The sequence below is a fragment of the Squalius cephalus genome, assembly GCF_949319135.1.
Source record: "Squalius cephalus genome assembly, chromosome: 14".
Taxonomy (NCBI): domain Eukaryota; kingdom Metazoa; phylum Chordata; class Actinopteri; order Cypriniformes; family Leuciscidae; genus Squalius; species Squalius cephalus.
In genome coordinates, this window is record NC_137135.1 from 22,583,323 (window position 1) to 22,611,226 (window position 27,904).

Below are 27,904 nucleotides of genomic sequence, written 5' to 3' on the forward strand. Positions count from 1 at the left end.
ATATTATATTATATTATATTATATTATATTATATTATATTATATTATATTATATTATATTAATTATATTATAGTTTATAGTTATTATAGTTTTTTTCATTATATATTAAAATAATGGTGGAATTTGTTAAATTAATAATAATTTCAGAATACTTTTATAATAATAAAAACAACAAAACATTTTTGGAATGGAACTAGAGCTACACGTTTCTCTAAAATGTTTATCATCTTCTTTTGTAGGCCAGCTTTGCAGTCCAACAGCATGTCATCCGACAAGCTGAAGCATTTTTAACATTTGGGGATCTGCCACAGGTTGAATTCAGCCATAGCCAAAGGGCTGATAAACCCTGGCTGTGGTTTGCCTCAAGCGATTCATTGATAGGTCGTGGGATCATGTTGGCCCTTTACAAGGGCATTGTGATAACTCGTGCACTAAGCCTGGCTAATGAGGATTGCGTCAAGGTTGCCAACATCCTCAATGGCGCCCTTTACTTGAAAGACTTGCACTTTATTGTGGATGGCAGAGACATGCACTTCTTTGTTAAAATGAATTCTCCTGAAGCAGACCTGGCAGCGCTGCGGCTGACTAGCGGACGGAAAGAACTTGAGAATGCAGTGAACGTAACCGTGTCACAGTCCACAGCTGTGTTAGGTGGCCGCACCCGACGGTTCGCAGATGTAGAGTTTCAGAGAGGGGCTCTCTCACTGCACGTGCGCTACGGGGCATCTCTGGATGAGGAACGAGTGCGTGTTTTAGAGATGGCCCGACAGAGGGCCCTCGCCGTCACATGGGCACGTGAGCAGCAGCGGGTACGAAACGGAGAGGAAGGATCCCGACTATGGACCGAGGGAGAGAAGAGGCAGCTTCTCAGCAGCGGACGGGTGCAAGGCTACGATGGTTACTATGTGCTGTCAGTAGAACAGTATCCTGAGCTAGCCGACAGTGTGAACAACATTCAGTTCCTCAGACAAAATGAGATTGGCAAAAGGTAGTGAACAGACCATGATTAGCCACAACCACTACTACTCATAGTCTAGTAAGAAGAGTACAACCTAGGGAGGGGGGGGGGGGGAGCATTAAAACAACGCTGTGCGTTGTGAATCATTGTGTTTTCTCAAAACCTATTAAAGGCCTTAACAAGGTTACAGTTCTGGAGCACAATGAAATTATGAACTTAATAGCATCAAGAGACAGGCCAGATTCTGTTGATATCTTTATTTAACTATTTATTGATTATTCATTTTTACAGGCACTATTCAAATATATCCCTAAAGAGAAAAATGACATACCTTTTGAAAAATGAAGATGTTTACATATGCATATCACTGTACCACTGCAAAAATACCACATTTGATGTCAGGTGGTTTATTGTAGCCAGCTATACACTGTAAGATTTTTTATATTTATTCAGATTTGTCCCTCTTTCCTGTGCATTTCATGAAAATCATTATAGGAAAAAAAATGCTTTTGTTGGAAATCATGTAATTTGCAATGAAAACTCTCCTAAATATGATTTTAGGTGTTTTTTGATTATTTTTTTTATTTATGTCTGGTTCTACTTTGTTACAAAAACATGTTGTTTTATAAATTACATTTTACCGTTTGATTTGCTGTTATTTACATTAACTGAATAAACTGTACATGAAACAAATAAAATGGCAGCACAGCACAGAAAATATGTAAATGTCTGTATTTATGTAAATGAGTGTTTATCTGCATATTTTTAAAATTAAAAGCAATTATTTGCTCATTTGGTTACAGGTCCCAAGGGAAATATTTATGAAAATGATTTGTACTTAAAAGAAAATAAATGATAAAATTACTTATTTTTGACCGTTTTTACTTCTTTAAACACAGATCAAATTAAAATCAGGTTTATTAAGAACATGATACACCTTGGCCTAGTTTCATGGACATATAAACCTAGGTCTAACCTTTGTAGAAGTTTTTGTCCACTAGCTCTAAATTGCTGTTTACTGCTGAACTAATTGCACTGTGGCACTCTGAAGTTAGATGTGAGAGGTAATGTGAATTCATTTTAATTAAAGGCAAGACTGCGTGAGTCATAATTAAAACTCACTTTCATCTGCTTTAGAAATAGTGGCTAGATTAATGGTAATCCCTAAATATTAACTTAAATTTATAATTGCTTTCTGTGTAAAATCTGATGAGTGATCAAAGGCAGAGGAGTCGGGACCACAGAGCATGAACATTTGCTTGCTGTGTCACTGAGACATGTACACCCTCTATCATGTGATTTCTTTAAAAGTGGTTTATGACCACACTGGTGCATCATAAAACATATCTATATATGATGTGGTAATTGCAGTATTTGACCACTGCTAAATCTGAGATCATAAAAAAAGAGATGCTTTCTCATTGAGGTGTCTGATAGCATGCACAGGTAAACATGAAACACACACTGCATCTAATAAGTGATGATCACTACATTGACATTACAGTATCCTCTCACAGATATAATTTTAAAATCAACGTATTCCTTGGTCAGCCAAACATGATCATGATTTATACAAGCTCTCAGATTAATAATGTTGATGATCAGGCAAAGTGGAAGCGTCTGATGTACAGACAGTTTATTCAGGCAGGAAAGATGTGCTATGCTGATTTAGGACCTATTTGTGCATGCATGGTTCATAATCAACTAGTTATAAATGTATGTATTTGAGGTTCAGAGGAATGTGTGGTAAGACAAAGTCTGAACATTTTACAAATTAAATATATAGTTAGAGCACATTCAATAATATAAATGAAAAAAGCTACTTTTCAATGTCAGCTTAAAAAAAGCAAGCAAAATGATCTCTGACCTTTGAACCAGACTAGCTCTGCTTATCTAAAGAGAGATCTAGTGCTAAACTTCATTTCTTTCTACACGCTATAGATGGTGTTGGTTTACTTGCCATATCACACAGATATTAGTGTGCAGAGTTACAGCTTTGTAATTATCATTTTTCAATTTTTTTAACTGGATTTGCTAAATAGAATGTCCACACTGAATATTCCAACAATAAGTGCACTACATTACATGCATGACATACACTTATTCAACTGAAAAAAAGTGTGGAATTTCAGACACCATCATCTATGGCAATATATCTGTCTACGCATCTGAGTAACTTAAACTGCACTTGTTGGGTCTTGTTTCAAACGGCGCAAATGAACTAAGAGGACTTCCCTCAGGTTGTGTTCGGGTCATTTTGACCTGGAGAAGATTTTCTTTTTAGTTAATGTTATCCCATTGGACTGAAACTTAGTGACTTTGTCCACAAAGGGTATAACTACTTCTCAATATTTTTTTTTTTGACAATTTTCATACTTTTTTTTGGGGGGGGGGGGGGGGGGGGGCATATATTATAAATATATATTTATAATTTCATATAAATATATGAAATTATTCATATTTTTATGAATAATTTTCACAATATTAAATAAAATATGAATAAAAATTGTTTTGTTTATCACAAAGTGTGTGCTTTAATGTTTAATTAGGGTGTTTGTTTTGAAATGCTTTTATTTTGTACAAAATGGCACATAGTCACTCTTGTGGTGTTCCCGGTCAAAAATGACCAGCCTACAAAAAATATAGCCAATAAAGCACTTGTTATGCAACATTATCACCCAATATTGGATTCAATCTTTTTGTCAACTTGGACTGGTTTTATATTTCCATTTGCATCTGAATAATTGTAGACCTCATTTATCTGAGAGTAGGTATCTACATTTTTGAGTAAAAAAAGCATACTTAATGAATAATTTTGGAAATATTAAATAAAATATGGAGAAAAAAAATCAATGTTGATCACACTAGGCTACTTTAATGTTTCACAAGGAAATTTGTTTTGAAAAACTTTTATTTTGTACAAAAATGGCACAAAGTTATATGGTGTTCCCGGTCAAAAATGACTTCAAAATCAAAAATGCTTACCTTAATCATAGGCCTCATTTATCTGAGAGTAGGCATCTCATTTCGGTCAAAAATTGCCGGCCTTTGAAAGTGAATGGGAGAGACTGAAAATAAGAGACAAATTTAGTTTTCAGGAGCATGTTCATTATGTTCATGTAAACATATGCATGTGTGCTTGCAAACATCGAGCCCTTGGACCTATGCATGTGTGGATACATGCATACACACGCTACCCAAACACACACACACACACACACACACATACTCGTTAAAACACACAAACTATTTTGAGTATTACACACATTCATTTTCAAAGAGAAACTTAATCATACCCTGAACTGCATCTAATATCCATTCATCCATCTGACATTCTCTCTCTCACACACACACACACACACACACACGCACAGACAGACAGACACGTATGCGCAAACTGGATTTAGTCCGCAGTGACCCTGTTTCAAAAGAATCTTTCATGTTCTTTGTTTCATCACAGTTTTCAGACAAAATATTATGACATTTTGTTTTGGGACTAAAATGTACAAATATAGATGTTATAGCTCAGACACATATAAATGCTTCAAAGTGTCTTGCTTGTCATTCATTTTGTTGCAGCACAATGGCGAAGAAGCTCTCTGTGCATGATGTTCTTCATCAGATCATTGATCGAGACACTAGTGAGGAGGAGGCGATGCAGGATGAATCTCAGAAGAAAAACATCCTTCCCTCATAGGTGGGGATGAAGACCAGGACAAAGTTCCATCTTTCGACCAGAATGTAACTGTGACATCAAGTGGGCCCTCATCATCAGAAGACTGCAGCTCATCAGTTATTTCAAGGTCTGTAGCATGTGGTGCCTTCTTCTTCTGATACATCTTCTAATGCTCCTTCACGGCAAGATCCATCCTGCATCGCCTCCTCCTCACTAGTGTCTCGATCAATGATCTGATGAAGAACATCATGCACAGAGTTTCTTCGCCATTGTGCTGCTACAAAATAAATGCCAAGCAAGGAACTGTGAAGCATTTATATGTGTCTGAGCTATAACATCTATATTTGATGTGCTATCCACACATGCATAGGTCCAAGGGCTCGATGTTTGCAAGCACACATGCATATGTGTACATAAACATAATGAACATGCTCCTGAAAACTAAATTTGTCTCTTATTTTCAGTCTCTCCCATTAATTTTCAATGGCCGGCAATTTTTGAGCGAAATGACATACCTACTCTCAGATAAATGAGGCCTACGATTAATCGGATGCAAATAGAAATATAAAACCAGTCCTAATTGAAAGAGAACAAGTTGACAAAAAAGACTGAATCCAATATTGGGTGATAATATAGTATAACAAGTGATTTATAAGCTATTTTTTATTGGCCGGTCATTTTTGACCGGGAACACCACAAGTGTGACTATGTGCCATTTTATACAAAATAAAAGCATTTCAAAACAAATTTCCTTGTAAAAAAATTAAATAGACTTGTGTGATCAACAGTGCCAATTTTTTTTCATATTTCATTTGATATTTCCAAAATTATTAAAAAATATTCAAAAATAATGCTTTTTTTACTCAAAAAAATAGATGCCTACTCTCAGATAAATGAGGCCTACGATTAATCAGATGCAAATAGAAATATAAAACCAGTCCTAATTGAAAGAGAACAAGTTGACAAAAAGATTGAATCCAATATTGGACGATGATATAGCATAACAAGTGATTTAAAAGCTATTTTTTATAGGCCGGTCATTTTTGACTGGGAACAAAAAAAGTGTTATAGGGTTCTGAACACAACCTGAGCGTTAAAAAGTATCCAGATATAATTATAAAATTATCTAAATTCAAGCACTATTTCATGGCCAAGTATTAATTTATTTGGACAATAGCCAATATGCTGGATAATGTACAGTCAGTTGATCATTACAGCAAAATAAACCCAGACATAAAGACAGAAACATGCTTTATTTGCATGATTTAGCAGAAATAGTAAGAGTATCCTAGTATGCAATTCCATATTTAGCAATTATCCCTTACTTCTCGTACATTTTATATATATGTTATTTTTCTTTCACTTTTTCTTTTAATGTAAGCATCTGAACTCCATTCATGACTGTGAACAACAACTACAAATATAAATACAGCATGAACTTTATCAATTCTATTGCAAGAGGGTAAAGTAGAACATGAGATTACATAACACATGCAGCTGTACTTTTTTTTTTTTTTTTTTTTAAGTGAATCGTTACGTAAAGCCCCTTTTGAGCTGGAGCTGTCCCACGACAGTCTGCAAAATATATTCTACTGGAAAGCTAAAGAGGCACGTGACAAACCCCCATTCTCAAACAAATTAATTGAAGCTGGGATGAAGGCCCATTTAATGGAATGCATAAAGGCATACATGATAATAAGCACTGTTTATATTTAAGAGACAGTGGACTTCCTTTAGGAAATTGCCATCATATTTACTACGCAAGAGTGAGCGAGGCAAGGTCAGATGATGTCACCAACACCACTGTGTTGTTTTAGTGCAGTGCATGCTAATGATATGCAAATGCACTGAGGAAAAACCTTCCCTGGTTTCACCCGTATTAGCCATGGTCTCTGTTTTCTGGTTAAATCCAAGATGCACCATGCTGTTCAGCCCCGACTCCTCATTAACACTCCTCAAATACAACATTTATGCACAATCAAGTCCCAGCAAACATACACTTCCTATTCCTAATGGGTTGGTTCATTTTACTCTGAGACATTTTAGCTTATTCGCACACAGTTTTACTAAATCCCTAAAATAACACTGGTTTATGAAGGTCACTCTCAACAGCCATTTTTGTTGCTTATGCCTCAAGTGGCAGATTTGATGGATTAGCCAACTCTTCTCAAAAGGTGTGAAGACAGTGACGCCCAATCCTTGTCACAGACCGCTCAATATCAGCAAACTCTGGAGCCCGAGCGAGCAGTGTGTTTACAAGGACACAAGACAAAGACAAGCCTGCTGTCTGTCTCACACACACACACACTCACACACAACAGATCCCCTGACTGTCATTCCAAACCCTCTAACCTTTCACAATCTGTTCTGGCTAGCAGAGTTCACCTATCACCCACAGTTCAGCTAAAAAGCATGTATATTTACACACATAGGTAGATCATCAAAGACTCTATAAAGAGTTTAAATATATATCAGACTCTCTCAAATATTAGCTTTTCCAAGATAACGCAGGCATACATGACTCCACTATGAAATAATTTATGAGAACAAATCAAATGTCACATGACTCGCATTTCATGTTGAATGGCATAAACTTCATTTTTGCATCATTACACACAGAATTCGATCTTCAAAAATCCAAAAGCATCACAGAAGCACGATGGAGAGTGTGAGCAGATGATTTTAATAGTGTTTATTTAACAGTACTGACATCAAACGTCAAACATTGTCATTTATGTAACAGAACCAAATGTAGTGTGGCAAGCACTACTATATAAAACTTGATAAGAAAATATCATAGAATGTATTTCACATCAGCGTTGGGTCATTTCAATTTTAGCAATTCCCATTCTGATTCTGTCAATCAATTCTGATTTTCATTGATTCCGATTCTAATCAAATCCCAGTTGCCATTCCAGCAACAACAAAAAAAAATATAATTTTTTTTAATACTTATTCAGTGTCTTTTGGCAAAACATTTTGTTCTGGCTGAATTCCATGAACAAAAATCAGCAGCCCAAAGAACACTTACACAAGGACATTTTTAACTAAATAACACGGCAAAAACAAAAACAACTGGACCAACTTGTATACATTTCAAACATTTTTAAAGACAAGTAAACAGTCAGTAATAAAATAAGAACAAATAAACACAACTGTTCAAGTACCAGAGGTGTAAAGTCCAGGTTCAGAAAGTAAAAGTCCTCAGTATTTCATTCCAATCAACTGGATTTGCTAATTAGCACAGTTCTTCAGCCAGGAGATAGAACTAATTAGTGAAATCAGCTGGCTGAGTTCATGGGTGGAATAAACATATGGCAGGACTTTTAATTTCTGACCCCTTGACTTTACACCACTGTCAAGTACAGAAATTGAAATCAAATGTAAATTAACTACATAGTTTTCTTTTTATAGATAAAATATAGAATAATCCTTATTAAAGTTACAAATGTTATTCAGTCAAGATCAATGAGTGATTTTCTTTTTCTTTTGTTCTCTGATTAACCTTTATGACAGACCATATTAGGCTGCTGTCACTTTAAGACCTTACGCGCAGATCCAATATACTGTTACACATGCATTTTCTTTCTCGACTGTTTACATTCACTTAAGACAAAACCGACTGTGTTTACAAGAATATTTTAACATATTTTGTTTGCATTTGTTAGTTCAAGAGCGAGAAGACGAGCGCACTATATGACAGGCGGCTCTCTACGTACGCTTTGCATATGTGCGAACAGAAAGCAGAAAAAGTTCTCTTTTGCGTCTTCTTGCAATTGAAATAGTTTGAAATCACATTAAAATGCACACACAGGAATCGATAAGCAGAATCACAATTTTAATTTTATTGCAAGTATCTGATTCCTGACCTTTACTAGGCTATATCTGATTCCAGATTCCAGAATGCTCTTGAAGTTCTTCTGCCTATGTCAATCTGAACCCTTTGACATGATCCCACATTCGTTCAAGTTATGTATAAATGCCCTGCTCATAATGATATCAAGTCAAAGTTCTGTTTCAATTCACCTGTTTCAGTTCGATTTCACATAAGATAAGAACAAGACAAAGTACAACATGTCCGCCGGGGTGAGCATGGCCAGAAGGGAGGTGGGATGGATCTAGAGATGATTGGTCAGTCAGCATGTGGGGAAAAGTTATAAAATGCGTGACCATCCTTGAGAACTGACAGTTAAAAGCTGAGTAAAAGAAAGCAGTCCAGCTTGACATATCATAATTTCAGCCATGAGTGGATGTCCATATTTTCAGAAGAAATTTGTGTATGTATATTCAGCATTTTTAGATATTTGAGGTTATACAGTTAATCCCAAAGACACATATAATCACTGCCATATCTGAAACCAGTTAGAACACAAACCTACGCTGAATGTTGTACACTAATGTTTCTGTGTTTTATGTTAATGTGTTTGATGGAAATACAGGTCAGCTAGTAAGCAGCATCTGAAAGAAGATGAGAATGATGATTCTCAATCTGGAATTAACAAGGCCAGCAAAGGAGGTCTTATCTATGGTGACTATCTGCAGGTAAACGGCATATTAACCATTTTAATAAGCATAAAGCATAGCTTCTCCTAAAATAGTTCATGATTAATTGATGAGCAGTCCTCGAATCTAAAGTGTATTATAATGGGCTGTGCGATCAGAACACCATGGGATTCTTTCTAGGTTTCCAAATATGCTAGAAATGGCATGCATCTCAGATTTTAATGGCAAACAGTGAAGTAGTTAGTTTGTTTGTTATGTTCTATTTTAAATAGACACACCGAGTTTGGTTATATACAGACTTTTTTTGGCTTCCTTTTCAAATTGTTCAAACAAAATGTTCTTTCATCCCCAGCTGGATAAAATAGTGACATCTCAGATGCTTCAAAGTGAGCTGAAGGGAAACAAGATCCATGACGAACATCTGTTCATCGTCACACATCAAGGTGAGCCACACAAAAGCTAAACAGCCTTTGGGCAAATCAGTCTTAGCCTCTCTCCAATGAACGCTCCCAAAACACGACAGAAAAAAAAAAAAAGAAGCTAATTTCCTGTTTATAACGCTGAATGTTGACAAGTTTCACTGCAACCAAAAACAGGCAAGACTAAATCAAAAGCTCAAAGCTGAATGTAACCCACATCATGTGAACAATCGTCGACAATCTAGAATCCACCACGTAGCTACACCAGTGAATCCAGAGTTACACGACTACACATAATCCATAAATACATGCTTTTTTCATACAGTGTGTCATAAAGGTTCACTAGAGAAGCCCAGAGACATGTCACTGCACTTCTGTACATTTACCTTGAAGCGTAATGACTTTTCATATGTAACCTGAAGAAATGATTAACTTGTTCCTTCTGTTGCAGCATATGAACTGTGGTTTAAACAAATTCTGTGGGAGCTGGACTCAGTGAGAGAAATCTTCATCAGTGGACATGTGAGTAGCCCAAATACAAAAAAGATTTGTGTTAGTGGGTCATGAACAGCTACAGTTATCAGATTTAGCTCCATTTTTCTTATTACATGGCTTGGTTGCATTCTAATGTAGAATGCGGTCTGTTATTTCTTGATAAGTATAACACACCGTTGCCATGAAAAACAGAACGTTGCTATGGACGCAGGATTCTAACCGTAGAGACGGAACAGACTATTTTCTTTAGCGTAAGCAATACAATCATTTTTAAATCAATAAACTCCTTTTTAAATCAATATTTTGTGTCAAATTATTGATTTATTTGGTAGGTAGCCATGTAATAAGCGGGATAATGTAGAGCGAGGCGGTTGTTATAGCGAATACAACCCCTTCAGGCTGATTCAAGATCCCTCGGCTTCGCGCCGGGGTCCTGATCAGCATGTCGGGTTGTATTCGCTATAACAACCGCCTCGCTCTACATTATCCCTTACATAAGTCACCTAAAAAAGTGTGTTATAGAGCATTTTTAATGAGAATATTACATCTAATGAAGGTTCAGGCTGGCAGGAAACAAAGAAGAGATTAGCAAGTGATGATGAATGATTTTCATAAACATCTGAAAAAAAAACACACACTCAGCTCAATAGCTCAGACAAAATCAGGGCAAATATTTTAATATTATTATCTGATATTTTGTGCATACAAAAACATTCAAAAGTTTGGGGTCGGTAAGATTTTTTTTTTAATGTTTTTGAAAGGGTCTCTTCTGCTCACCAAGGCTGCATTTATTTGATAAAAAAAAATTCAAAATATATTTTAAAGTGTTACTTAGGCTACTTATATGATGACAAAGCATCATTGCTCCAGTCTTCAGTGTCACACGATCCTTCAGAAATCATTCTAATATGCTGATTTAGTGCTCAAGAATAATTTCTTATAATCAATTTTGAAAACAGTGCATTGTGGAAACTGTAATACTTTTTTTTTTTAAGATCAGCATTAATTTATTTGGAATATAAATCTCTACAACATTCTAAATGCCTTTCCTGTTGCTTTTGATCAATTTAATGTGTCCTTGCTGAATAAAAGTATTAATGGTAAACCGGTCGTACAAAAGTTTTTTTTTTTTTATAGGCCTACCCCAAGATATTTTGATGCTAGCCTACTATGCAGGGTTTTAGAAGGATTTTTGGGATACTTGTCAAAGTGACGCATTTGCATGCTTCTAATGGAAAATTCAGTTCATTTATTGTTTGTGGGCTTTTGGACAATGATAAACAGCCCGAGCCTTCAGTTTTATGATATATGTAGTTCAGTTGAAAGAAAGAATGCGCACTGCAGCATGAGGCTGCCACCTTCAGTCTAGTTTAAGATACTTCTCTAGTTAAATGTCCTGTTTCAGGGACTTTATGAAGACTGATGAAAGTGAATCTAACTGTAACGCTATTTCCTCAGGTACGTGACGAGCGAAACATGCTCAAAGTCAACACTCGTATCCAAAGAGTTGTGATGATATTCAGACTGTTGCTCGACCAGTTCTCTGTTCTGGAAACCATGACTGCCTTAGACTTCTATGACTTCAGGTAAGGTTTATAGTATTATGACAATGAAAAGCAATTCCTGAAAACAAGTTTTACATTTCCTAGATAACAGCTTTGGTTGAGCAAAATTGGTGTAGGAAATGTACTAACACTCAAGAGACTGGATATAGCTAACTCAGTAAATAAGCATTAGATGGCACTAATTTGTTAGATCAAAGTCAATGGCAGTTTAGCATAATTGTATTTAGCTGGATTGATCTGCGTGTTTTTGTGCACAGGGAATATCTCGCGCCGGCTTCGGGCTTCCAGAGTCTGCAGTTTCGACTGCTGGAAAACAAGATTGGGGTCCCACAAAACCAGAGGGTCCCCTACAACAGAAGGCATTATCGGGATAATTTCCGTGACCAGGAAAATGAGCTGCTCCTCCACTCAGAGCAGGAGCCCACGCTTCTTCAGTTAGTGGAGGTAAACCTGAGGGAAATCACATTATAAGAGAAGTCATGAATACTGTTTTAATCAGTGTAATCGGGGAAATTCAACACAAGAGCTGTAACTTACTGGACTTCTTTGCGGGTTATTGGTATTCAGAGAGGAATAGGTTACGTGGGCAATTTATTTATCAAGTCAGGATTAATCTGGCAGACAGCTGGCGTTTAACATTTCTCATAAGCAATCAATACTTTTCAGCAATGGCTGGAGAGAACGCCAGGTTTGGAGGAAGATGGCTTCAATTTTTGGGGGAAACTGGAAGTCAATATTTTCGAGGGGCTCAGGAGAGAGAAAGAAAATATAGAGGTTTGTGGAGGATCCCTGGATAATTCTGTGCAGTTCTCAAAACTAAGTTTTAAGTGACAACTCATGTTTCTTCTTAATAGCAAAAACCAGCCTCGGAGATGAAAGAGGAGATGATGGCCGAGCTCATTAAGCAGAGAGACAATTTCTTATCGCTCTTTGATGAGAGAAGACATGTTCACTTACTAAGCACCGGTCAGCAAACCTCTTGTGTATACAATGTCAATGTCAGGTGCCACATCCACTAGCTAATACAGTGGGACATGTTGTTCTGTCTGTGCAGGTCAGAGGAGGCTGTCCTATAAAGCACTGCAGGGAGCCCTGATGATATACTTCTACAGGTACGTCTAAGACGATTTAGTAAAAAGATGCTGTTCTATCCAAAAAGAGATCGATTCAACTTAAAAGTAAATGTTATGCCATATGCACAATCATTCAAGGCATTTTTAATGTTTTTAAAGAAGTCATGCTCACCAAGACTGCATTTATTTGATCAAAAATACAGTAAAAACAGTATTACAATTTAAAATAACAATTGCATATGTTTGAAAATGTCATTTCTTCCTGAGCTGAATTTTCAGCATCATTACTCCAGTCATCAGTGTCACATGATCCTTCAGAAATCATTCTAATACACTGTGATGCTCAAGAAACATTTCAGATTATCGTAAATGTTACAAATAGAGAGATATTATCCAATGGCACTTCAAAGAATACCATGATTCATTAGCTTGATGAAGAACAAAAATCAAATTTATTTTCGAACTCATTTGTAACTCAACTTCTCACCGTCTGTTCTCAGGGAGGAGCCTCGATTTCAGGTTCCTTTCCAACTCCTGACATCGTTGATGGACATCGACACCCTCATGACAAAATGGAGATGTATGTGATACCACTGAAAAACAGCTTCAAAACTGCAAATAAATCTGACCTTAAACACCCTGTAGGGCAAAGCCTCTTAGAAGTGTCAACACTGAACAAAAGGTTTTCTTCTGCATATCAATAATGCATTCGTTTTCTACTTCCTGCATAATTTATACCTGAATTTCCCCCTAGACAACCACGTGTGTATGGTGCACAGGATGATTGGCAGTAAAGGCGGCACAGGTGGCTCTTCAGGCTACCAGTATCTGCGCTCCACTGTCAGGTAGGCCAAATAATCCGGGACAAATCCAGATGAAGCACCCTGCATCTGCTGGAATTATCCATGCGAAAAATATCCATGCTAAATGAAATGTGAATTGGTCATCTCCTGGACACAAACCACTCAAACACAAGCACAGTATGTATTGATATGTCTTATTCATGAACCTGACTATGTTTTGCCAGTGATCGGTACAAGGTGTTTGTGGATCTGTTTAACTTGGCCACCTTCCTGGTTCCGAGGGAGTGGGTACCCAAGCTGGACCCGAGTGAGCACAGCTTCCTGTACACGGCCGAATGCTGTGACAGCTCCTACTGCAGCAGCGATGACTCAGACTAAACAGATGGAGGATGAGGGAAGGATGAACACTGTTTATAGAGTACAGAAAAAAAAAAAAAAAGCTTCAACCCTCACAAGTCTTCCATCACCAACATTTGTCACTAAAGTCTTTTTAAATGGTAGAAAGAGAGGCTACAAAGCTGTGCTGATTTTACAGATGTTCAAAAAGGGAATTCTAAGACAGCGTCAAAAAATCAGTGACACTGTTATTGCACTTGTTTATATACTGTCAATATAATGTAATATTCTAACATATGTGTAGTTAACTGATTTATATTTTGTAAATAAAGAGCATACATATACAGATATTATGATACTACTTGTTTATTTGGAAAAAATAGACTGTCAAAATGTGTACTTGAATACTATATATCAGTAAACATGTTAGATTATTCCTAAAATGCAACCACAATTGATAAACACAATAAAAAGTAAACTTTGGTTAACACTCTATTGTAGTTTCCCTGTAACATCTTACATTTATTTACTATAGTAATAGTAACAGCAAATTATGCATAATTATCAGTACTCATTTGTATAATTACACTGTAACAAGGACACCTTATTAACCCAAGTTTATAGTTACAAATGTGTATAAAAGCAGATAAATTCTGAGCATCTAGTACATAATGTACTGTAGTGATAAGAACTTACATAGGCTGTAATTAGTATTCACAAAATATAATACAAATGTTCACATTTTTCTTAGATGAGTTCACTTGTGTCCAACATCAGTGCAATGTCACAATATAGTAAGCGTTCAGTTCAGTTGTGCACTTATACTTACTAACAGTGTTTTCTGAAGATTAAAAACATTCTTAAAAGACAGTGTGTGTTTCGTAACTAAAAGGATTTCCGGCTCTGACTCCGATTATTTTGGGCTACAGTGACTGGGATTAAGAATATGATGTATTAGCTCAAATAGCAGCGTACTTGCTCTGCATTCGCGAGGCAACAGGATTTGTTACGTGAGAATTTTTTCAGTTCTCATCAGCAGGATTTCCGTCCTGAGGGTGATATTTTAAAATGTCGATCTGCCACGGTCTTATCACGGAGGTACAAAAGATTATTGACAATTACACAAAAACAGCAGCAACATTGTCAGCAATTCCTGGAAAAAAGAAAAAAAGAGTGGCTGTTGATTCTCATCTGACATTGCGTAAAGTCAGATCACAATCGAAAAATAAGGTAACACTTTATTTTACAGTCTCTTTAACATATGTTACATGTACTTACCATAGTAATAACAGTAAATTGTGCATAATTACATGCAACTAACCCTCAACCAAACCCTAATCATACCCTAACCCTATAGTAAGTACATGTAGTTGCTTAATATTACTCAGTATTTAAATATATAATTACACCTTAAAATAAAGTGTAACCAAAAATAATCATTTACAAATGATCTGATTTGAATTAAAACTAGGAATTTATGATTGTATTTTTTCATTGCAGACAGTATTGAGTGTTTGCCAACGTCCAACACTTCATGAATATTTATGAACGCACACAATGTCTCCCTGCAGCAGGATGCATTGTGTTTATCACTTGTCTGGGAAACTGTCAACAAAGTAAAAAAGCATTAAAAGTGGGTCATACACAAACCTACCACACATGTTGTTCCCTATTTTGATGTAAACATATCCATTATCGCCCCATGAGGTCCCCCAGGAATTGCGCACTATCCAATATGGCACTTCCCCTGTGATAAAATATGAAGACATATCAGAGATAATACACCTGAGATGGGAAATGATTAATTACAAAAAAGACATAATACATAGCATACACTTATAATGGTATGGAAACAAAACAGGAGTTTTTTTTTTATTTATATCCAAACTAATCCAAAAAGCAACTGATTGACTGCAATAACGCTCATATATTGTTTGCATTTTTAAGTACACATTTGTACGGAGCCCATAAAGTGACATGGTGATGGGGAAAAAATATGGAAAGACATTTTTTTGTTGCAAATATTTTGCAAAAGAACGAAAGAGTTTCTTTCTCAGGGGAACGCAAATGTTTTGAAATAACATTTTTCATCCCATCTCATATTTTTTCATATCACCGGGTCTCTTTAGTGGGCTTCATACATTCGTACTGTCAATATAATGTTCTAACATATGTGCGGATTTATTTTTGTAAATAAGAGTATACACAAAAGTATACACATAATTTTAAATTTAGACCCTGTTTTCTGTCAAAATGTGTACTTAATATGCATCTATTTATTTTTAGTATGTCAGATTATTATTATATCCAAACTAATCCAAAAAGCATCTCACTAGTATTACAGATTTGACAAACCGATTAATTACAGTAACGCTCATGTATTGTTTGCAGTTTTAAGTTACTGGTTCATCACTTTCTCTAATTTACATTGCAAGTACTTTATTCAAACTAGTAAACAAACAGGAGAGAACAAATCAAAGGAGTGTATAAACGCTGCTGAATAAACCGCAGACACATCAGGCAGTTTTCTGGGATGTTGGCACACAGCCAGTATTTGCCGGCGTCGGCTCAACTGTGCGCCCTTGACAGGACGTAATCCGTGAAGGCCAGCGATCTGAACCTTTGTTTGCTCTGAGGCACAAGTAAAGAGAGTTTAACTGTCTGTGTGAGTGTGTGTGTACCTGTGGTATCATAACCAGTGATTAGTACGGCATGGTTGGCATTGTGGCTGGAGCAGTGGTGCTGAATGATGCCGCCCAGGTAATCCTGCCAGCTGATGGCATCCACAATGGCCACTAGAGGCCCGGACTCCACCAGGACACTCATCATCACCTCCTCATGTACACTAGAACAACATATCAATCCCAATGTATACAGTACTTACTAGGTTTACTTAGTTGCACAAAATGGGTAATGATAAATCCGTCCATCCAAATTGTACAGCATTTATTTAAACCAGATTTTTTTTAGTCTTTACTGTTACTTTTGATCAATTTAATGCATTTATGAGATTTCCCTGCAGGCTGTGACTGAAATGGAAACCATGCAACCAGTAAAACGGTCGGTTGACCCAGTTGGTTAGGACAGAAATCATGCCATGCCACAGAAAGAACACAGTGCAAAACATAGTGACATCTGACATAAATGTTGACACCGAAACACAGGTCAGAAGTGCTGCGTTTGGTTTTTGACCAGCCGTATGTGAGCTTAGTGAGTGTACAGTCAGTGACCCCGAGTGGCAAACAGAGTTGACAAGAACAGATGAGTAAACATAAAACATTGGCCCACATCCCAACAAACTTCAACCTTAAATGATTTAATTGTACACGAGGTCTGCACTGGCACAGCTGACTGTTGATGTAAAGCTCAAGGTATCTGCATGCTTCATCTATTACCTGAAGTCATAAGCGGAGTAATTCCTCACTATCACTCCATCATGAGAATGAGGAAAGTACTGGCAGCTTCCAGCGACGGCTTTGAAGGGATACTCCGCCTGATTCACTAACTTCAATTTGGTCTGAAATAAAACAGACATACAAAACAGGATATTAGGTGCGCCAATTATGGAACTTCTGGGAGCATAACAGACATCTTTAATTAGCAGGATGATACCGACAAGTTTACTTTGAGTTTTAACCCTCTCAGAACTGGAGCGGCTAGCTAATTAATTAAAACCCTTATTAAAATCCTAATTAAAATGCTTGTTACAAAAAATCAAGCAAAACAGATGTCATTTAAAAGCTTAGAACGCGGACTTCACAATACATTTCAGCACTTTTACCAACTTAATTACTGCTTTTAATCAGCTGTAAAACGATGTGTTTTGTTTGCTAAATTTAGGGAATATGATCCAAATGATAATACAGGGTGGGCCATTTATATGGATACACCGTAATAACATGGGAATGGTTGGTGATATTAAAGTCCTGTTTGTGGCACATTAGTATATGTGAGGGGGCAAACTCCTCAAGATGGGTGGTGACCATGGTGGCCATTTAGAAGTCCACAAACAGGACTTTAATATCACCAACCATTCCCATGTTATTACGGTGTATCCATATAAATGGCCCACCCTGTATAACCACTAAAACGTGTTACACACAAAGTTCGGGGCAAGAACTTTTTTAAATGATTTTGAAAGAAGGCTGAATTTATTCGATGAATATTATTACAATTTAAATGAACTGCTTTAATATATTTTCAAATGTAATTTTCAGCAGTCAGTCTTGAGTTTCACATGATCCTTCAGAAATCATTTTATTATTTAGGAAGATCTGGTGCTCTAGAAACGTTTTTTATTATCATCAATGTTGAAAACAAATGTTTAATATTTTTTTTCCAGGAGTCTTTGGTGAATAGGAAGTGGAAAGGATCTATTTTGATCAATTTAATGCATCCTTGCTAAATAAAACCATTCATTTCTTTCTTTCATCTTACTGACCCCAAAGCTTTGAACAATAGTGTACTCCTCGCATAAGAAAATATGCCATAACAAACTATTGGTTAAAGCCAGGAGTGTGTAGTCCTGCAGTCCAGAGTGCAGCTCCAACACATGCCTGGAAGTTTCTAGTAATTCGGAAGACTTTGAGTAGCTGGTTGAGGTGTGTTTAATTAGGACTGGACCGGAAGGAGCAGGATCCGACACCATTGGTCAAAGCAATTAAAATGAACGGTAGTTGAATACACTATTATGATCAATTTAGACAGCACCTGTATGAGCCAGTACAGAGCTTCATCAGGGGATCCACCGTTACAGCCATGGTTTTCATAAGAACAGTCTATAACCTGCTGCACACTGAGCTGCTGTAGTTTTCCACCATCTTTAGCTGACACGGATTCAATGGCCTCCACCACACTGAAGGCCCAGCAACCTCCACACTGCAAGAAAGAAATGCAGAGTAAACATATCTATTACACACTGTAACAAAAAAGTCATATGTTCTGAGTCTATGCATGAGTGAAAAAATGTGAAGTTCAGATCTAAAGCCTAATCTTGAAGTTTATCTGGGAGATTATCTCTTCCTCCCTGTTGTGACGTATGTTCAAGTGGAAAAGCTTCTCAAATGAAAAAAAAAATAAATAGAGGGCGGGACTTGATATTGTCCATGTGTAATTGATTGGATGGTTGTGGTTTGCTATTGTTGTGATCTCATGTGAGTGACAGGTTGAACCCACCCTGATGCCAGTAAACACATCATCAGAGAATAGAAGAGGTGCCCTTCCATAAGGGAGGGGAAGTTACTTTAATTAAAGATTATGAGGGCATGAATTAAAAATATAATAATAATGATGGGCACAGATAAATAATTTATAATAAATACTGCAATATTTCCTAAAAAATAAAAATTGTCAATTTGGATTTCATGGTGACTTTAACATCTAAACCCTACCGACTCCTGGTTTCGTACTGGTCCGACAACTCCATGGTCCCTCCAATCAAACTTGGGTGGATAATTCGTCTTAATTTGAAATCCAGCCCTAGATGGGTCAAACTTTGGAGCCGTCTCAGCCCGAGCTGTGAGATATCGCTCTGACAATCAAATGAGGCAGGTCAGTTGCCATTATATAAAAAGTGAATTCATCTGTAAGCATCCTCCTTATCCATACTCACCTTTGAATTGTTTCGGAGAGAAGTCAGAGAACTGGTTGATGCCGTAATGGGCAGAACGGTTTGATTTCTTCAACTGTGAGTTCAGAAAGGCTTGTCTCTTGAGGGAACTCTACAATGTGACAAAACAAGGTGTCTTATGCAACAGGTAAGATCTAAATCACATGAGGAAATGTATCACATGACAGAAACTAATGGAATTACTGGCATTGCCTATATATATATATATATATATATATATATATATACATACATACATACATACTATAAAACTCAAATTCTAGTATTGAGCCATGGTCAGTAACTGTAGATTTACTTTATAATTCCAATATTTAAATACATTAGAATCATCTCTGGTTATTGGCTGCCTTCAAAAACGAGTAAGCTGCCTACCTAGACAGCATTTCTGGGCATCCAAAGCGCATTAAGCTGTATTTGTGAGAGTCCTCATCTCATGATACCTAAAAATACTGTCTAGTTAGGCAGCTCACTAGGTTATGAAACACATCCATTGTCTCTTAATCATAAGCAGCGATTGTCGATGAATGAGTTCTTATAATATGGATTTAATGCTGTCGTTGTAATGTGAGATATTAATGTTAGTCCACTAAATATACCTGGAAATTAATCAGTCTCTGATAAAGTTCGTTGTTTTCATTTTCTTGCTGAAAAGTCATCAGTCGTTCTTCGTCCGTCAGATATTTCCTACTTAGTTCGACGCTGATGGATCCCGTGAGCAGTTCATGGTAAATTATCAAAACAACAAATATTAAAGTAAACGCCATTTAAACGGAACCATAAGCAAACGTTTAGCAAAGCCTGCAGTACTCTTTAGCAACTTTCATTTCTGCTGTTGATAATTTCCTGCAGCAGAAGCAGAGCAGAGCGCTCTATCGCCCTCTAGCGGCTGATGAAAACATTACCTGAGAGCGCCCTCTTAAATCTACTGACAGGCTCTTGAAATGTAAAACGGAACCAAAGCACCGAAGGAATCACAGACGAAAAGGTTAAAGACACTGAACTCTCAAATGCATTGTATTACATGAATTGAATCCAATAGCGTTTATGAAGCGTCTAATTATACGCCATTCTAAATAAATTATTTTTTTCTTAATGCTTTCCATGAAATTAAAAGGTCACACACTTAATGGTGCCCATGTTACTCAGTTAGCCTATTATAAAAGTAAGTACTATGTGATGGCATCATTAATGATATATTATCCTGATGTAATTATATTCTGAAGCTGCCTGTAATTATGCCTATATTAAAGGGATTTATAGCATGCAACATAGCCTATATATTTTTTTTAATTCTACCACTGCTATAAATAATATTTCATCTTAATTGTTCCTAAATAAAAATCTACTTCATTCTTCTTTCTTTTTTTGTTCCGGGTATTTAAACCCCAAAGAGGCTGATGCCCTTTCTGATTGCATGACATGACTCACAATCCAGACTTGACTCAAATAGCACCAGTTAAGCTCATTTATCCATCCATCCATGACAGTGTTCTTATTAACTAAAAATAAAACAAGCTTTTCATTATGAAGCTGAAATATAAGGAAAAATAAATATTAGATAAAAATGTTTGCCTTGGCAACTAACTGAAAAAAAAAAAAAAAAAAAAAAGGTTGAAGTTGAAGTACTAAAAGTAATGAATCTTAAACTGGATTAAAAAGAGCTGAATATAAATATTTAAAATATAATAAAATGACAAAAGCGTATTAAATTACTACAACTGAAACTAAAATTAAAATGAAAACTGGAAATAAATATAAATTTATAAATACTATAATAGTGTCTAAACAATACTAAAATAACACTGATTTATGTTGTATTTATTTTAAACCTCACTCAAAGAAAGACAGCAGTATAGGCAATATGACAAGTTTAATGCTGAGGCAGTATGTAACATAGTAGCCCATTATTATGACCCACGTAAAGCAGAGCCGTTTCTCACTGAGTGTCTCAGAGTAGAGCTTCTGCCCTGTCCTGACCCAACTATATGACATAAAACAAATCTGAAGCAGAATCAACATGAAGATTTCTGTGAAGCCCAGCACGGTCACAATGCCATCCCCCGAAAACGAGAAACGAGAACTTAAAATAGACAGACACTCTTGTGCACGGACAAGATCCGATCCAGGAAAGACTAATTGAGAGAGAGAGAGAGAGATATATACTGTATGAATTCTAATATGCAAATACTGGGTTACACTTTATTTTAAGGTGTCGTTGTTACAGTGTAATTATATATTTAAGTACTGAGTAATATTAAGCAACTACATGTACTTACTATAGAGTTAGGGTAGGATTAGGATTAGGGTTTGGTTGAGGGTTAGTTGCATGTAATTATGCGTACTTTATTACCATTGTTACTATGGTAAGTACATGTAACATATGTAACAAGGACACTGTAAAATAAAGTGTTACCAAATACTGTATATATTAGGTCCCCTTGCTTGGAACTGATTAGTATTCACTGAAGGTATTCCATAGGATTTTCTTTAAATACATGTTTCAAACATTTTCATTCTATGTACACAGAAATACTGTATATTTCTACGAGGAAGTAACGGTGATTTGTCGAGGAGTTTCGAGTGCTACAAGCCAGCACTAAATGTGAAGCTGCAGCATTTGAGCATATGAAGGACGAGTTGGTTTGCATCTGAGACACTGTTTAGCTACAAAGATGCAAAGCATTGAGATGCAAAGCAGACAGCTCTTCTATAAAGGCTCAGTTTCCAAGCCTGCTTTCACGACTGTCCTCGAGAGAGTTTTCCCCATCTGGAACAATAATAAGCATTGGAACGTAAAAACAGTCAGCAAATTACATACATGAGACAACAACAGAGACGACATTTGGGGCTACCAGAGAAACGAACAAAGAGGTACTTCCCATAGCCGTCTGTGAAAAGATGTCATTTGAAATAGTCTTTCAAAAAGTAAGAGAGAAAAATAAGTGTAAAAGTGTGAGGCTGATGATGGTGCAATAGTCCAATCACATCCGCTTGAGGCGACCGATCATTCTACAGTGGTAGAGTTTATCGCCAGAGTCAGTGTGCTCACTGTCAATACTCCATTTCACACTCATAAAGGTTGATCCCCATAGTCTGGGGTCGGGGAGAGGACGATGGAGGAATGGACTTGAGGTGGAGGAGATGCGTGTCCTCAGGATTTGTTGTCGTCGTACATGTCCAGTGACGCCTGGATGTCTGGAAGCTCCATTTCATAATCTACACTGCGCGGAGACACAGAACTGCGGTTGAAGAAATGACCACCTGCAAACAGACAAACAACAAAAACGATGGGGATTAATCGTAGTTTTTGTGTACAACAGGGGGATAGAAATGAGAAAGATGAAAGTTATGAAATAATTCTGCTGAAAGTTAATAAAATATTCAGGATTCTGCTCCTGCAGACTGAAAATGCTTATTTACCTTCCCGCATAAAGGTTGAGCTCAAATCTGACATTTCATCTCAGCACAAAATCAATGTCGGTCCGTTACGTGTAATCAACACTTATTATGTCCTTGACACTGGACCAATTACCATCAACCTTCTCAGTGGAAGTCAGTTCTTTATGGAAGAGTCTGTGAATATACAGTTCCTTGATTTAAGCGGATTTTATGGGCATGTATATTTTTCTATTTGATTTATATTATGTCCAGTAGACTAGACTGCAATGAACTGTTAACACAAATGTGTGTATGCGCTGTTCCATTCAATTGTGCATTATTAAACAGTATTCAATTATACACAGTAGGAGTATAAAAATAATGCAACAGTAGATAGGTAAATAAAACCCTTACTGATTTGCTTAAAATAACACTGCAATGTCTGAAAATGCACTGGATATTTTATCTTTAAAAACGGTGTCAAAGGTACATTGTCATTTTTATGTTGAAAATTGCCAATTCAATACACCATCAATTCTTCTTTCAAAAATTCACTATGGATGCAGTTCTTTTTTTACCACTAGAGGGCCAACTTGTATTCAAAGCAACTGCAGACTTAAAGACAGGGGCCAACAATAAAGCAAAATATGCTTAACTCCAGCAAGTAATCCTTCGTTAGCTTGTTCAAATGCTTTTAGGTTTCCAACTAAACTCTGCAGAAAAGTGGAGCTCCAGGACTCGAGCCCTGACCATGAGTTGCACAATCTCTATCCTCATGCATTAAAGGTTAGGCTTATACAAAACACAACCTGTCCTCATAGATACAGTGGTGGTCAGAATTGATGGCACCCCTGGTAAATATGAACAAAAATGGTTGTAAAAAAATAAACCTGCATTGTTTATCCTTTTGATCTTTCCTTCAAAAAAATCACAAAAATCTAACCTTTCAGTAAAAGTAAAAGAATTGAAAGTGGGGGTTAAATCACATTATGAAATAAATGTTTTTCTCCAAAACACGTCGGCCACAGTTATTGGCACCCCTAGAATTTTTTACGAGTAAAATATCTCTGAAGTATATTCCCATTAATATTTACCTTTATTTAGCACACCAGGGTGACTAGGAACATGAAATTGTCCAGCTATGACTTCCTGTTTCACAGGGGTTTAAATATGAGGAAACACAAAGGCCAAATTCCCTTAATCATCCATCACAATGAGTAAAACCAAAGAATATAGTTCTGATGAGCAGCAAAAGATTGTTGAGCATCAAAAAATAGAAAGTGGCTGTAAGAAAATAGCTAAAGAATTGAAAATCCCCATTTTGACTATCAGGGCAATAATTAAAAAATTATAATCAACTAAAGATGTTACGAATCTGCCAGGAAGAGGACGTGTGTCTATATTGTCTTAATGGACGGTGAGGAGGAAAGTTTGAGTGGCCAAAGACTCTCCAAGGATCACAGATGGAGAATTGCAGAGATTACTTGAGTCTTGGGTCAGAAAGCCTAAAAAAAATGATCGAACAACCCCTACATCAGCACATGTTGTTTGGGAGGGTTTCGAGAAAAATGCTCCTCGCTCCTCCAAAAATAAACTCCAGCATATTCAGTTGTCAGACACGACTGGAACTTCAAAAGGGACCAGATTCTATGGTCAGATAAAACGAAAAAAAGGACTTTTTGGCAGCAAACCCCCCAGATGTGTTTGGTGCAAACAGGGATAAAATGTCTGAATCATGCCTACGGTTAAATATACTGCTGGATCTTATATGTTGTGGGCCTATTTTTTTGCTGGAGGTCCTGGACATCTTGTTCAGATACATGGTATTATGGATTCTAGCAAATACCAACAGATAAAAAATCAAAACCTGTCTGCCTCTGCTAGAAATCTTCCATCAGGACAACGGTCCAAAACAAACATCAAAATCAACACAAAAATGGGTAACTGAGCACAAAATGAAGCTTCTGCCATGACCGTCACAGTTCCCTGACCTGATGAGTGGAGTGAACTGAAGAGAAGAAGCACCAACATGAACTTGTGAATCTGAAGGATCTGGAGAGATTCTGTCTGGAGGAATGGTCTCTGATCTCTTGTCAGTTATTCTCCAAACTCATCAGGCATTATAGAAGAAAACTCAGATCTGTTATCTTAGCAAAAGGAGGTTGCAAAAAGTATTTAATAACAGGGTGCCAACAATTATGGCCAGCGTGTTTTGTAGAAAAACATTTATTTTATAATGTGATTTACCCCCCACTTTCAATTCTTTTACTTCAATGAAAGGTTAGATTTTTGTGAATTTTTTGAATGAAAGATCAAGAGGATAAACAATTCAGATTTATTTTTTACAGCCATTTTTTATCATATTTATCAGGGGTGCCATCAATTCTGACCACCACTGTATGTTACAGTATTTTAGTGCTCTTAGCTTGACGTTCTGTAAGGAAGTGCTGAAATAAACTTTACAGCTAGAATATGCTGCAGCAAATCAATACTGTATGTCTAATAGACATGTGACATAATGAAGAAGGTTGCTCGTCTGCAAGTCAAAATTTGATTCGGGAATCTCACCATGGTAAACTGAGGGAGACAGAAGCATCAAAACAGTATCAAGGAATAAAACTAGTACTAGTAACTAACTTTCTGGACAATTCAGCACAACAAAGCTGTTTGCACAAAGCAATTTTAATACAGACACAAATGTCTTTAAACATGTTTACATGACAAAGATTAACCAAAGTATTTGAAAAAACAAACAAAAAATTGAACATTTCTAAGCATTTAACATATTTCTATTCATTTAACATTTAACAATATTAATCTAAAATAAAAACAAAAAGAGCTTATTAAATAAAGCAATTGCGTAAAACAGAAGTTAATCAGCAATATAATCCAGTGAAAACCTATGAACATCCTCACATCTACAGAGGTGAAAGTTAGCTCTATTAACACTAACACTGCATGTGTTTGAAGTGGGCTTGAAGTGCAGTCAGCAAATTGGCTTTTCAGGATGCATTTCTATTTTAGAATTCAGGACTCCAGAAAACATCTTCATTCCAACTTAAGGCTGTAAAAGATAAATATACATAGTAAAACAAAACATAGCAAACTCATTATGCTTAGGAAATATATAACATGTACCTAAATAAATTGATTACAAAATAATGATTTGATCAATCTCATTTAAAGACTTTTAGCCTGCATAACACTATGACAGTATTTACTCTTGATGTCACAAATCTTGATGGACAGTAGGTACATTTCCTCTTTGTTAATGTATTTAGGGATGCTATGACATTCTGAAAGTCTTGAAAAAGATCTACAATACTCACTCATCGGTGGGGGCGCTGGCAGTGGCTCTGATGATCATGTAACAAAGTGTGAGAGCAGAGAGGACGCCGAAGCTGGCAACAATAAACCACTCTTCTGTTAACAGAGTAAAAGGGGGAGGGGTCATTTTCTGTTGAGGGCGGAGCCAGGGTATCATCTCGACAGAGAGCCGAAGAGAACAGGAAACTGGAGACAGGTGGAGGCGTGAAGAAAAGAGGAACACTTCTCTAATCCATGGAACAAGAGAGGAAGCCATGGGCAAGCGATGATCCGAACACAACAGATAAAACGAGAGCGAAACAGAACGTAGCACATTCAGAGCACATGACGCTTAGTGCTGGTTTAGCCAGACATTTACAAAGCAGCAAAGATCTGTTAGGAAGACCATGACATTAGAAGATGCAGCTAAGTATTCCTCACATAAGCTGTTTTTTTAAGGACAATTTAAATTAAGGGATTTTTTTTTAGATCAGTGTAATTCTGTAAACAAATAGAATTTACATTCAAAAGAATCTGTAAAACAGAGACCACTACAATTTTAGAAAGGAACCAAAAAAAAAAAAAAAAAAAAAAATGGTATGAATAAATTGCAGAGCTCTTCAGGCGCTACACCTGCTTGGGGTTCTATTACATAATTAATCACTACAATTCAAATAGAGGCCAACAGGAGGGGTTAAAATTGCTGAACACAATATTTTAAAGACACAGCACCAGGACAAATGGTTGGAAAATAATAAATTATCCTACAAACCCATAATTACCCCACATCTGTTTCTGCAACTTAGAGTAGTTTTGTGAGCATTTACTTATTTACTTTCTATGCACTTTTCTTTTCTAAAGATTGGTTTCATTGCACTCAACATGTGTGTTGTTATTGCTCTGAATAACCTGCTTAAAAACGCTGGCACAATCTATACACTAAAATAACATCAGAGAATATATATATATATATATATATATACACACACATATATTTAAAGACAATACTTAAATTTAACTTTTGATGAATGTCTAAGGTTATTACTAGAGGTGGATGATATAGCAAAATTTTGTCAATCAATATGAATTTAAGGCTAAAGGATCTATCTTTCTGTTAAAACATTCAACCATTTTACAGATGTGTGTATTATGACATATATAAATATCAACTAAAATGTTAAAAGGGGTACTTCACAGCTAGCAAAATGAGCTTTCAATAAAACGTGGCTGCCTGTACAGAAGAAAGATTGAAATCAACTCTACCTGACTAGAGAAAAGAGAAAAAAGGCTGTTGTCTTCCCTTCTTCCAAAAAGGTAGGAAAACATCAACACCCATAATGCACTGGGCATGATGCCGTCCAATGCCACTCCCACCAGTCTGCTGTGGATACGCTTACCAGAGTCAAATACCGCCTTGCTTTAGAAGGAAATACTTCTTAGCAAACTTTTAGTCATAATGGTGTTGACTTTTTGTTTCTGGATGCAAGAATTTAAAGAGTAAATGTTTTGAGGGAGGGAGTTACCTTTTGATCATGCGCCTTGTAGGCAGTGGCTAAAGGCTGCAAAGAATCATGAATACGGAAAAGCTGAAAAACCTCTGTTTGTGTAGGCAACTGGATGACCACGAACAGTTTTAGGCCAAATGGATGGGGAAAAACTGAAAGAAACTGCCGTTCTGTCAGCTCCGCCCAAACCCTCAATGCAAAACGCTGTCACGTATAGAGGCGAGAAACCGGTTTCATAGTTTTCACTTAAACGAGCCA

At 36.5% G+C, this 27,904-nt stretch overlaps 4 protein-coding genes across 10 annotated transcripts in view; 2 read left to right on the top strand and 2 right to left on the bottom strand.

Moving 5' to 3' along the window:
- The window catches only part of LOC307171158 (teneurin-3), a 137,083-nt gene extending 135,258 nt beyond the window's left edge, over positions 1–1,825 (top strand). For all 6 annotated transcript variants that reach the window (XM_079892616.1, XM_079892618.1, XM_079892619.1 and 3 more), the window contains one exon: positions 240–1,825. In XM_079892616.1, coding sequence (XP_079748742.1) covers positions 240–992 — 753 coding nt within the window. In that variant the 3' untranslated portion in view covers positions 993–1,825. The remainder of the gene's footprint in view (positions 1–239) is intronic.
- A 6,892-nt stretch (positions 1,826–8,717) lies between these two features.
- On the top strand, positions 8,718–14,137 carry tdo2a (tryptophan 2,3-dioxygenase a). The gene is made up of 12 exons (XM_079892863.1): positions 8,718–8,911; positions 9,074–9,176; positions 9,490–9,580; positions 10,008–10,078; positions 11,510–11,637; positions 11,874–12,060; positions 12,283–12,390; positions 12,471–12,582; positions 12,671–12,728; positions 13,190–13,269; positions 13,444–13,534; positions 13,717–14,137. Exons 1-12 carry the CDS (start codon positions 8,877–8,879, stop codon positions 13,868–13,870), a joined length of 1,218 nt encoding a protein of 405 aa, XP_079748989.1. The 5' UTR covers positions 8,718–8,876; the 3' UTR covers positions 13,871–14,137.
- Positions 14,138–14,180: 43 nt separating this feature from the next.
- ctso (cathepsin O) lies at positions 14,181–20,331 on the bottom strand. The gene is made up of 8 exons (XM_079892864.1): positions 20,054–20,331; positions 19,440–19,548; positions 19,219–19,358; positions 18,539–18,706; positions 17,224–17,345; positions 16,510–16,673; positions 15,483–15,575; positions 14,181–14,981 (listed from the first exon to the last, which is right to left on the bottom strand). Exons 1-8 carry the CDS (start codon positions 20,219–20,221, stop codon positions 14,947–14,949), a joined length of 999 nt encoding a protein of 332 aa, XP_079748990.1. The 5' UTR covers positions 20,222–20,331; the 3' UTR covers positions 14,181–14,946.
- Positions 20,332–21,257: 926 nt separating this feature from the next.
- rnf130 (ring finger protein 130) overlaps positions 21,258–27,904 on the bottom strand; it is a 44,769-nt gene continuing 38,122 nt past the window's right edge. The window contains exons 9-10 of one of the 2 annotated variants that reach the window (XM_079893558.1): positions 26,165–26,258; positions 25,050–25,899 (exon numbers count right to left, since the gene is read on the bottom strand). In XM_079893558.1, coding sequence (XP_079749684.1) covers positions 25,884–25,899; positions 26,165–26,258 — 110 coding nt within the window. In that variant the 3' untranslated portion in view covers positions 25,050–25,883. Of the gene's footprint in view, positions 22,719–25,049; positions 25,900–26,164; positions 26,259–27,904 lie in introns of those variants that run through there. The other variant, XM_079893559.1, reaches the window with a different exon arrangement.

Bases quoted from the DNA above. Each gene is read 5' to 3' on its own strand.
- tdo2a (XM_079892863.1), top strand. From the start codon at position 8,877: ATGAGTGGATGTCCATATTTTCAGAAGAAATTTGT. The intron at 9,177-9,489 runs GTAAACGGCATA...TTTCATCCCCAG, and splicing joins TCTATGGTGACTATCTGCAG to CTGGATAAAATAGTGACATC. The intron at 9,581-10,007 runs GTGAGCCACACA...CTTCTGTTGCAG, and splicing joins GTTCATCGTCACACATCAAG to CATATGAACTGTGGTTTAAA.
- ctso (XM_079892864.1), bottom strand. From the start codon at position 20,221: ATGGCGTTTACTTTAATATTTGTTGTTTTGATAATTTACCATGAACTG. The intron at 15,576-16,509 runs GTACACACACAC...ATTTTATCACAG, and splicing joins CACTGGTTATGATACCACAG to GGGAAGTGCCATATTGGATA. The intron at 14,982-15,482 runs GTAGGTTTGTGT...TCTTTTTTCCAG, and splicing joins AATAGGGAACAACATGTGTG to GAATTGCTGACAATGTTGCT.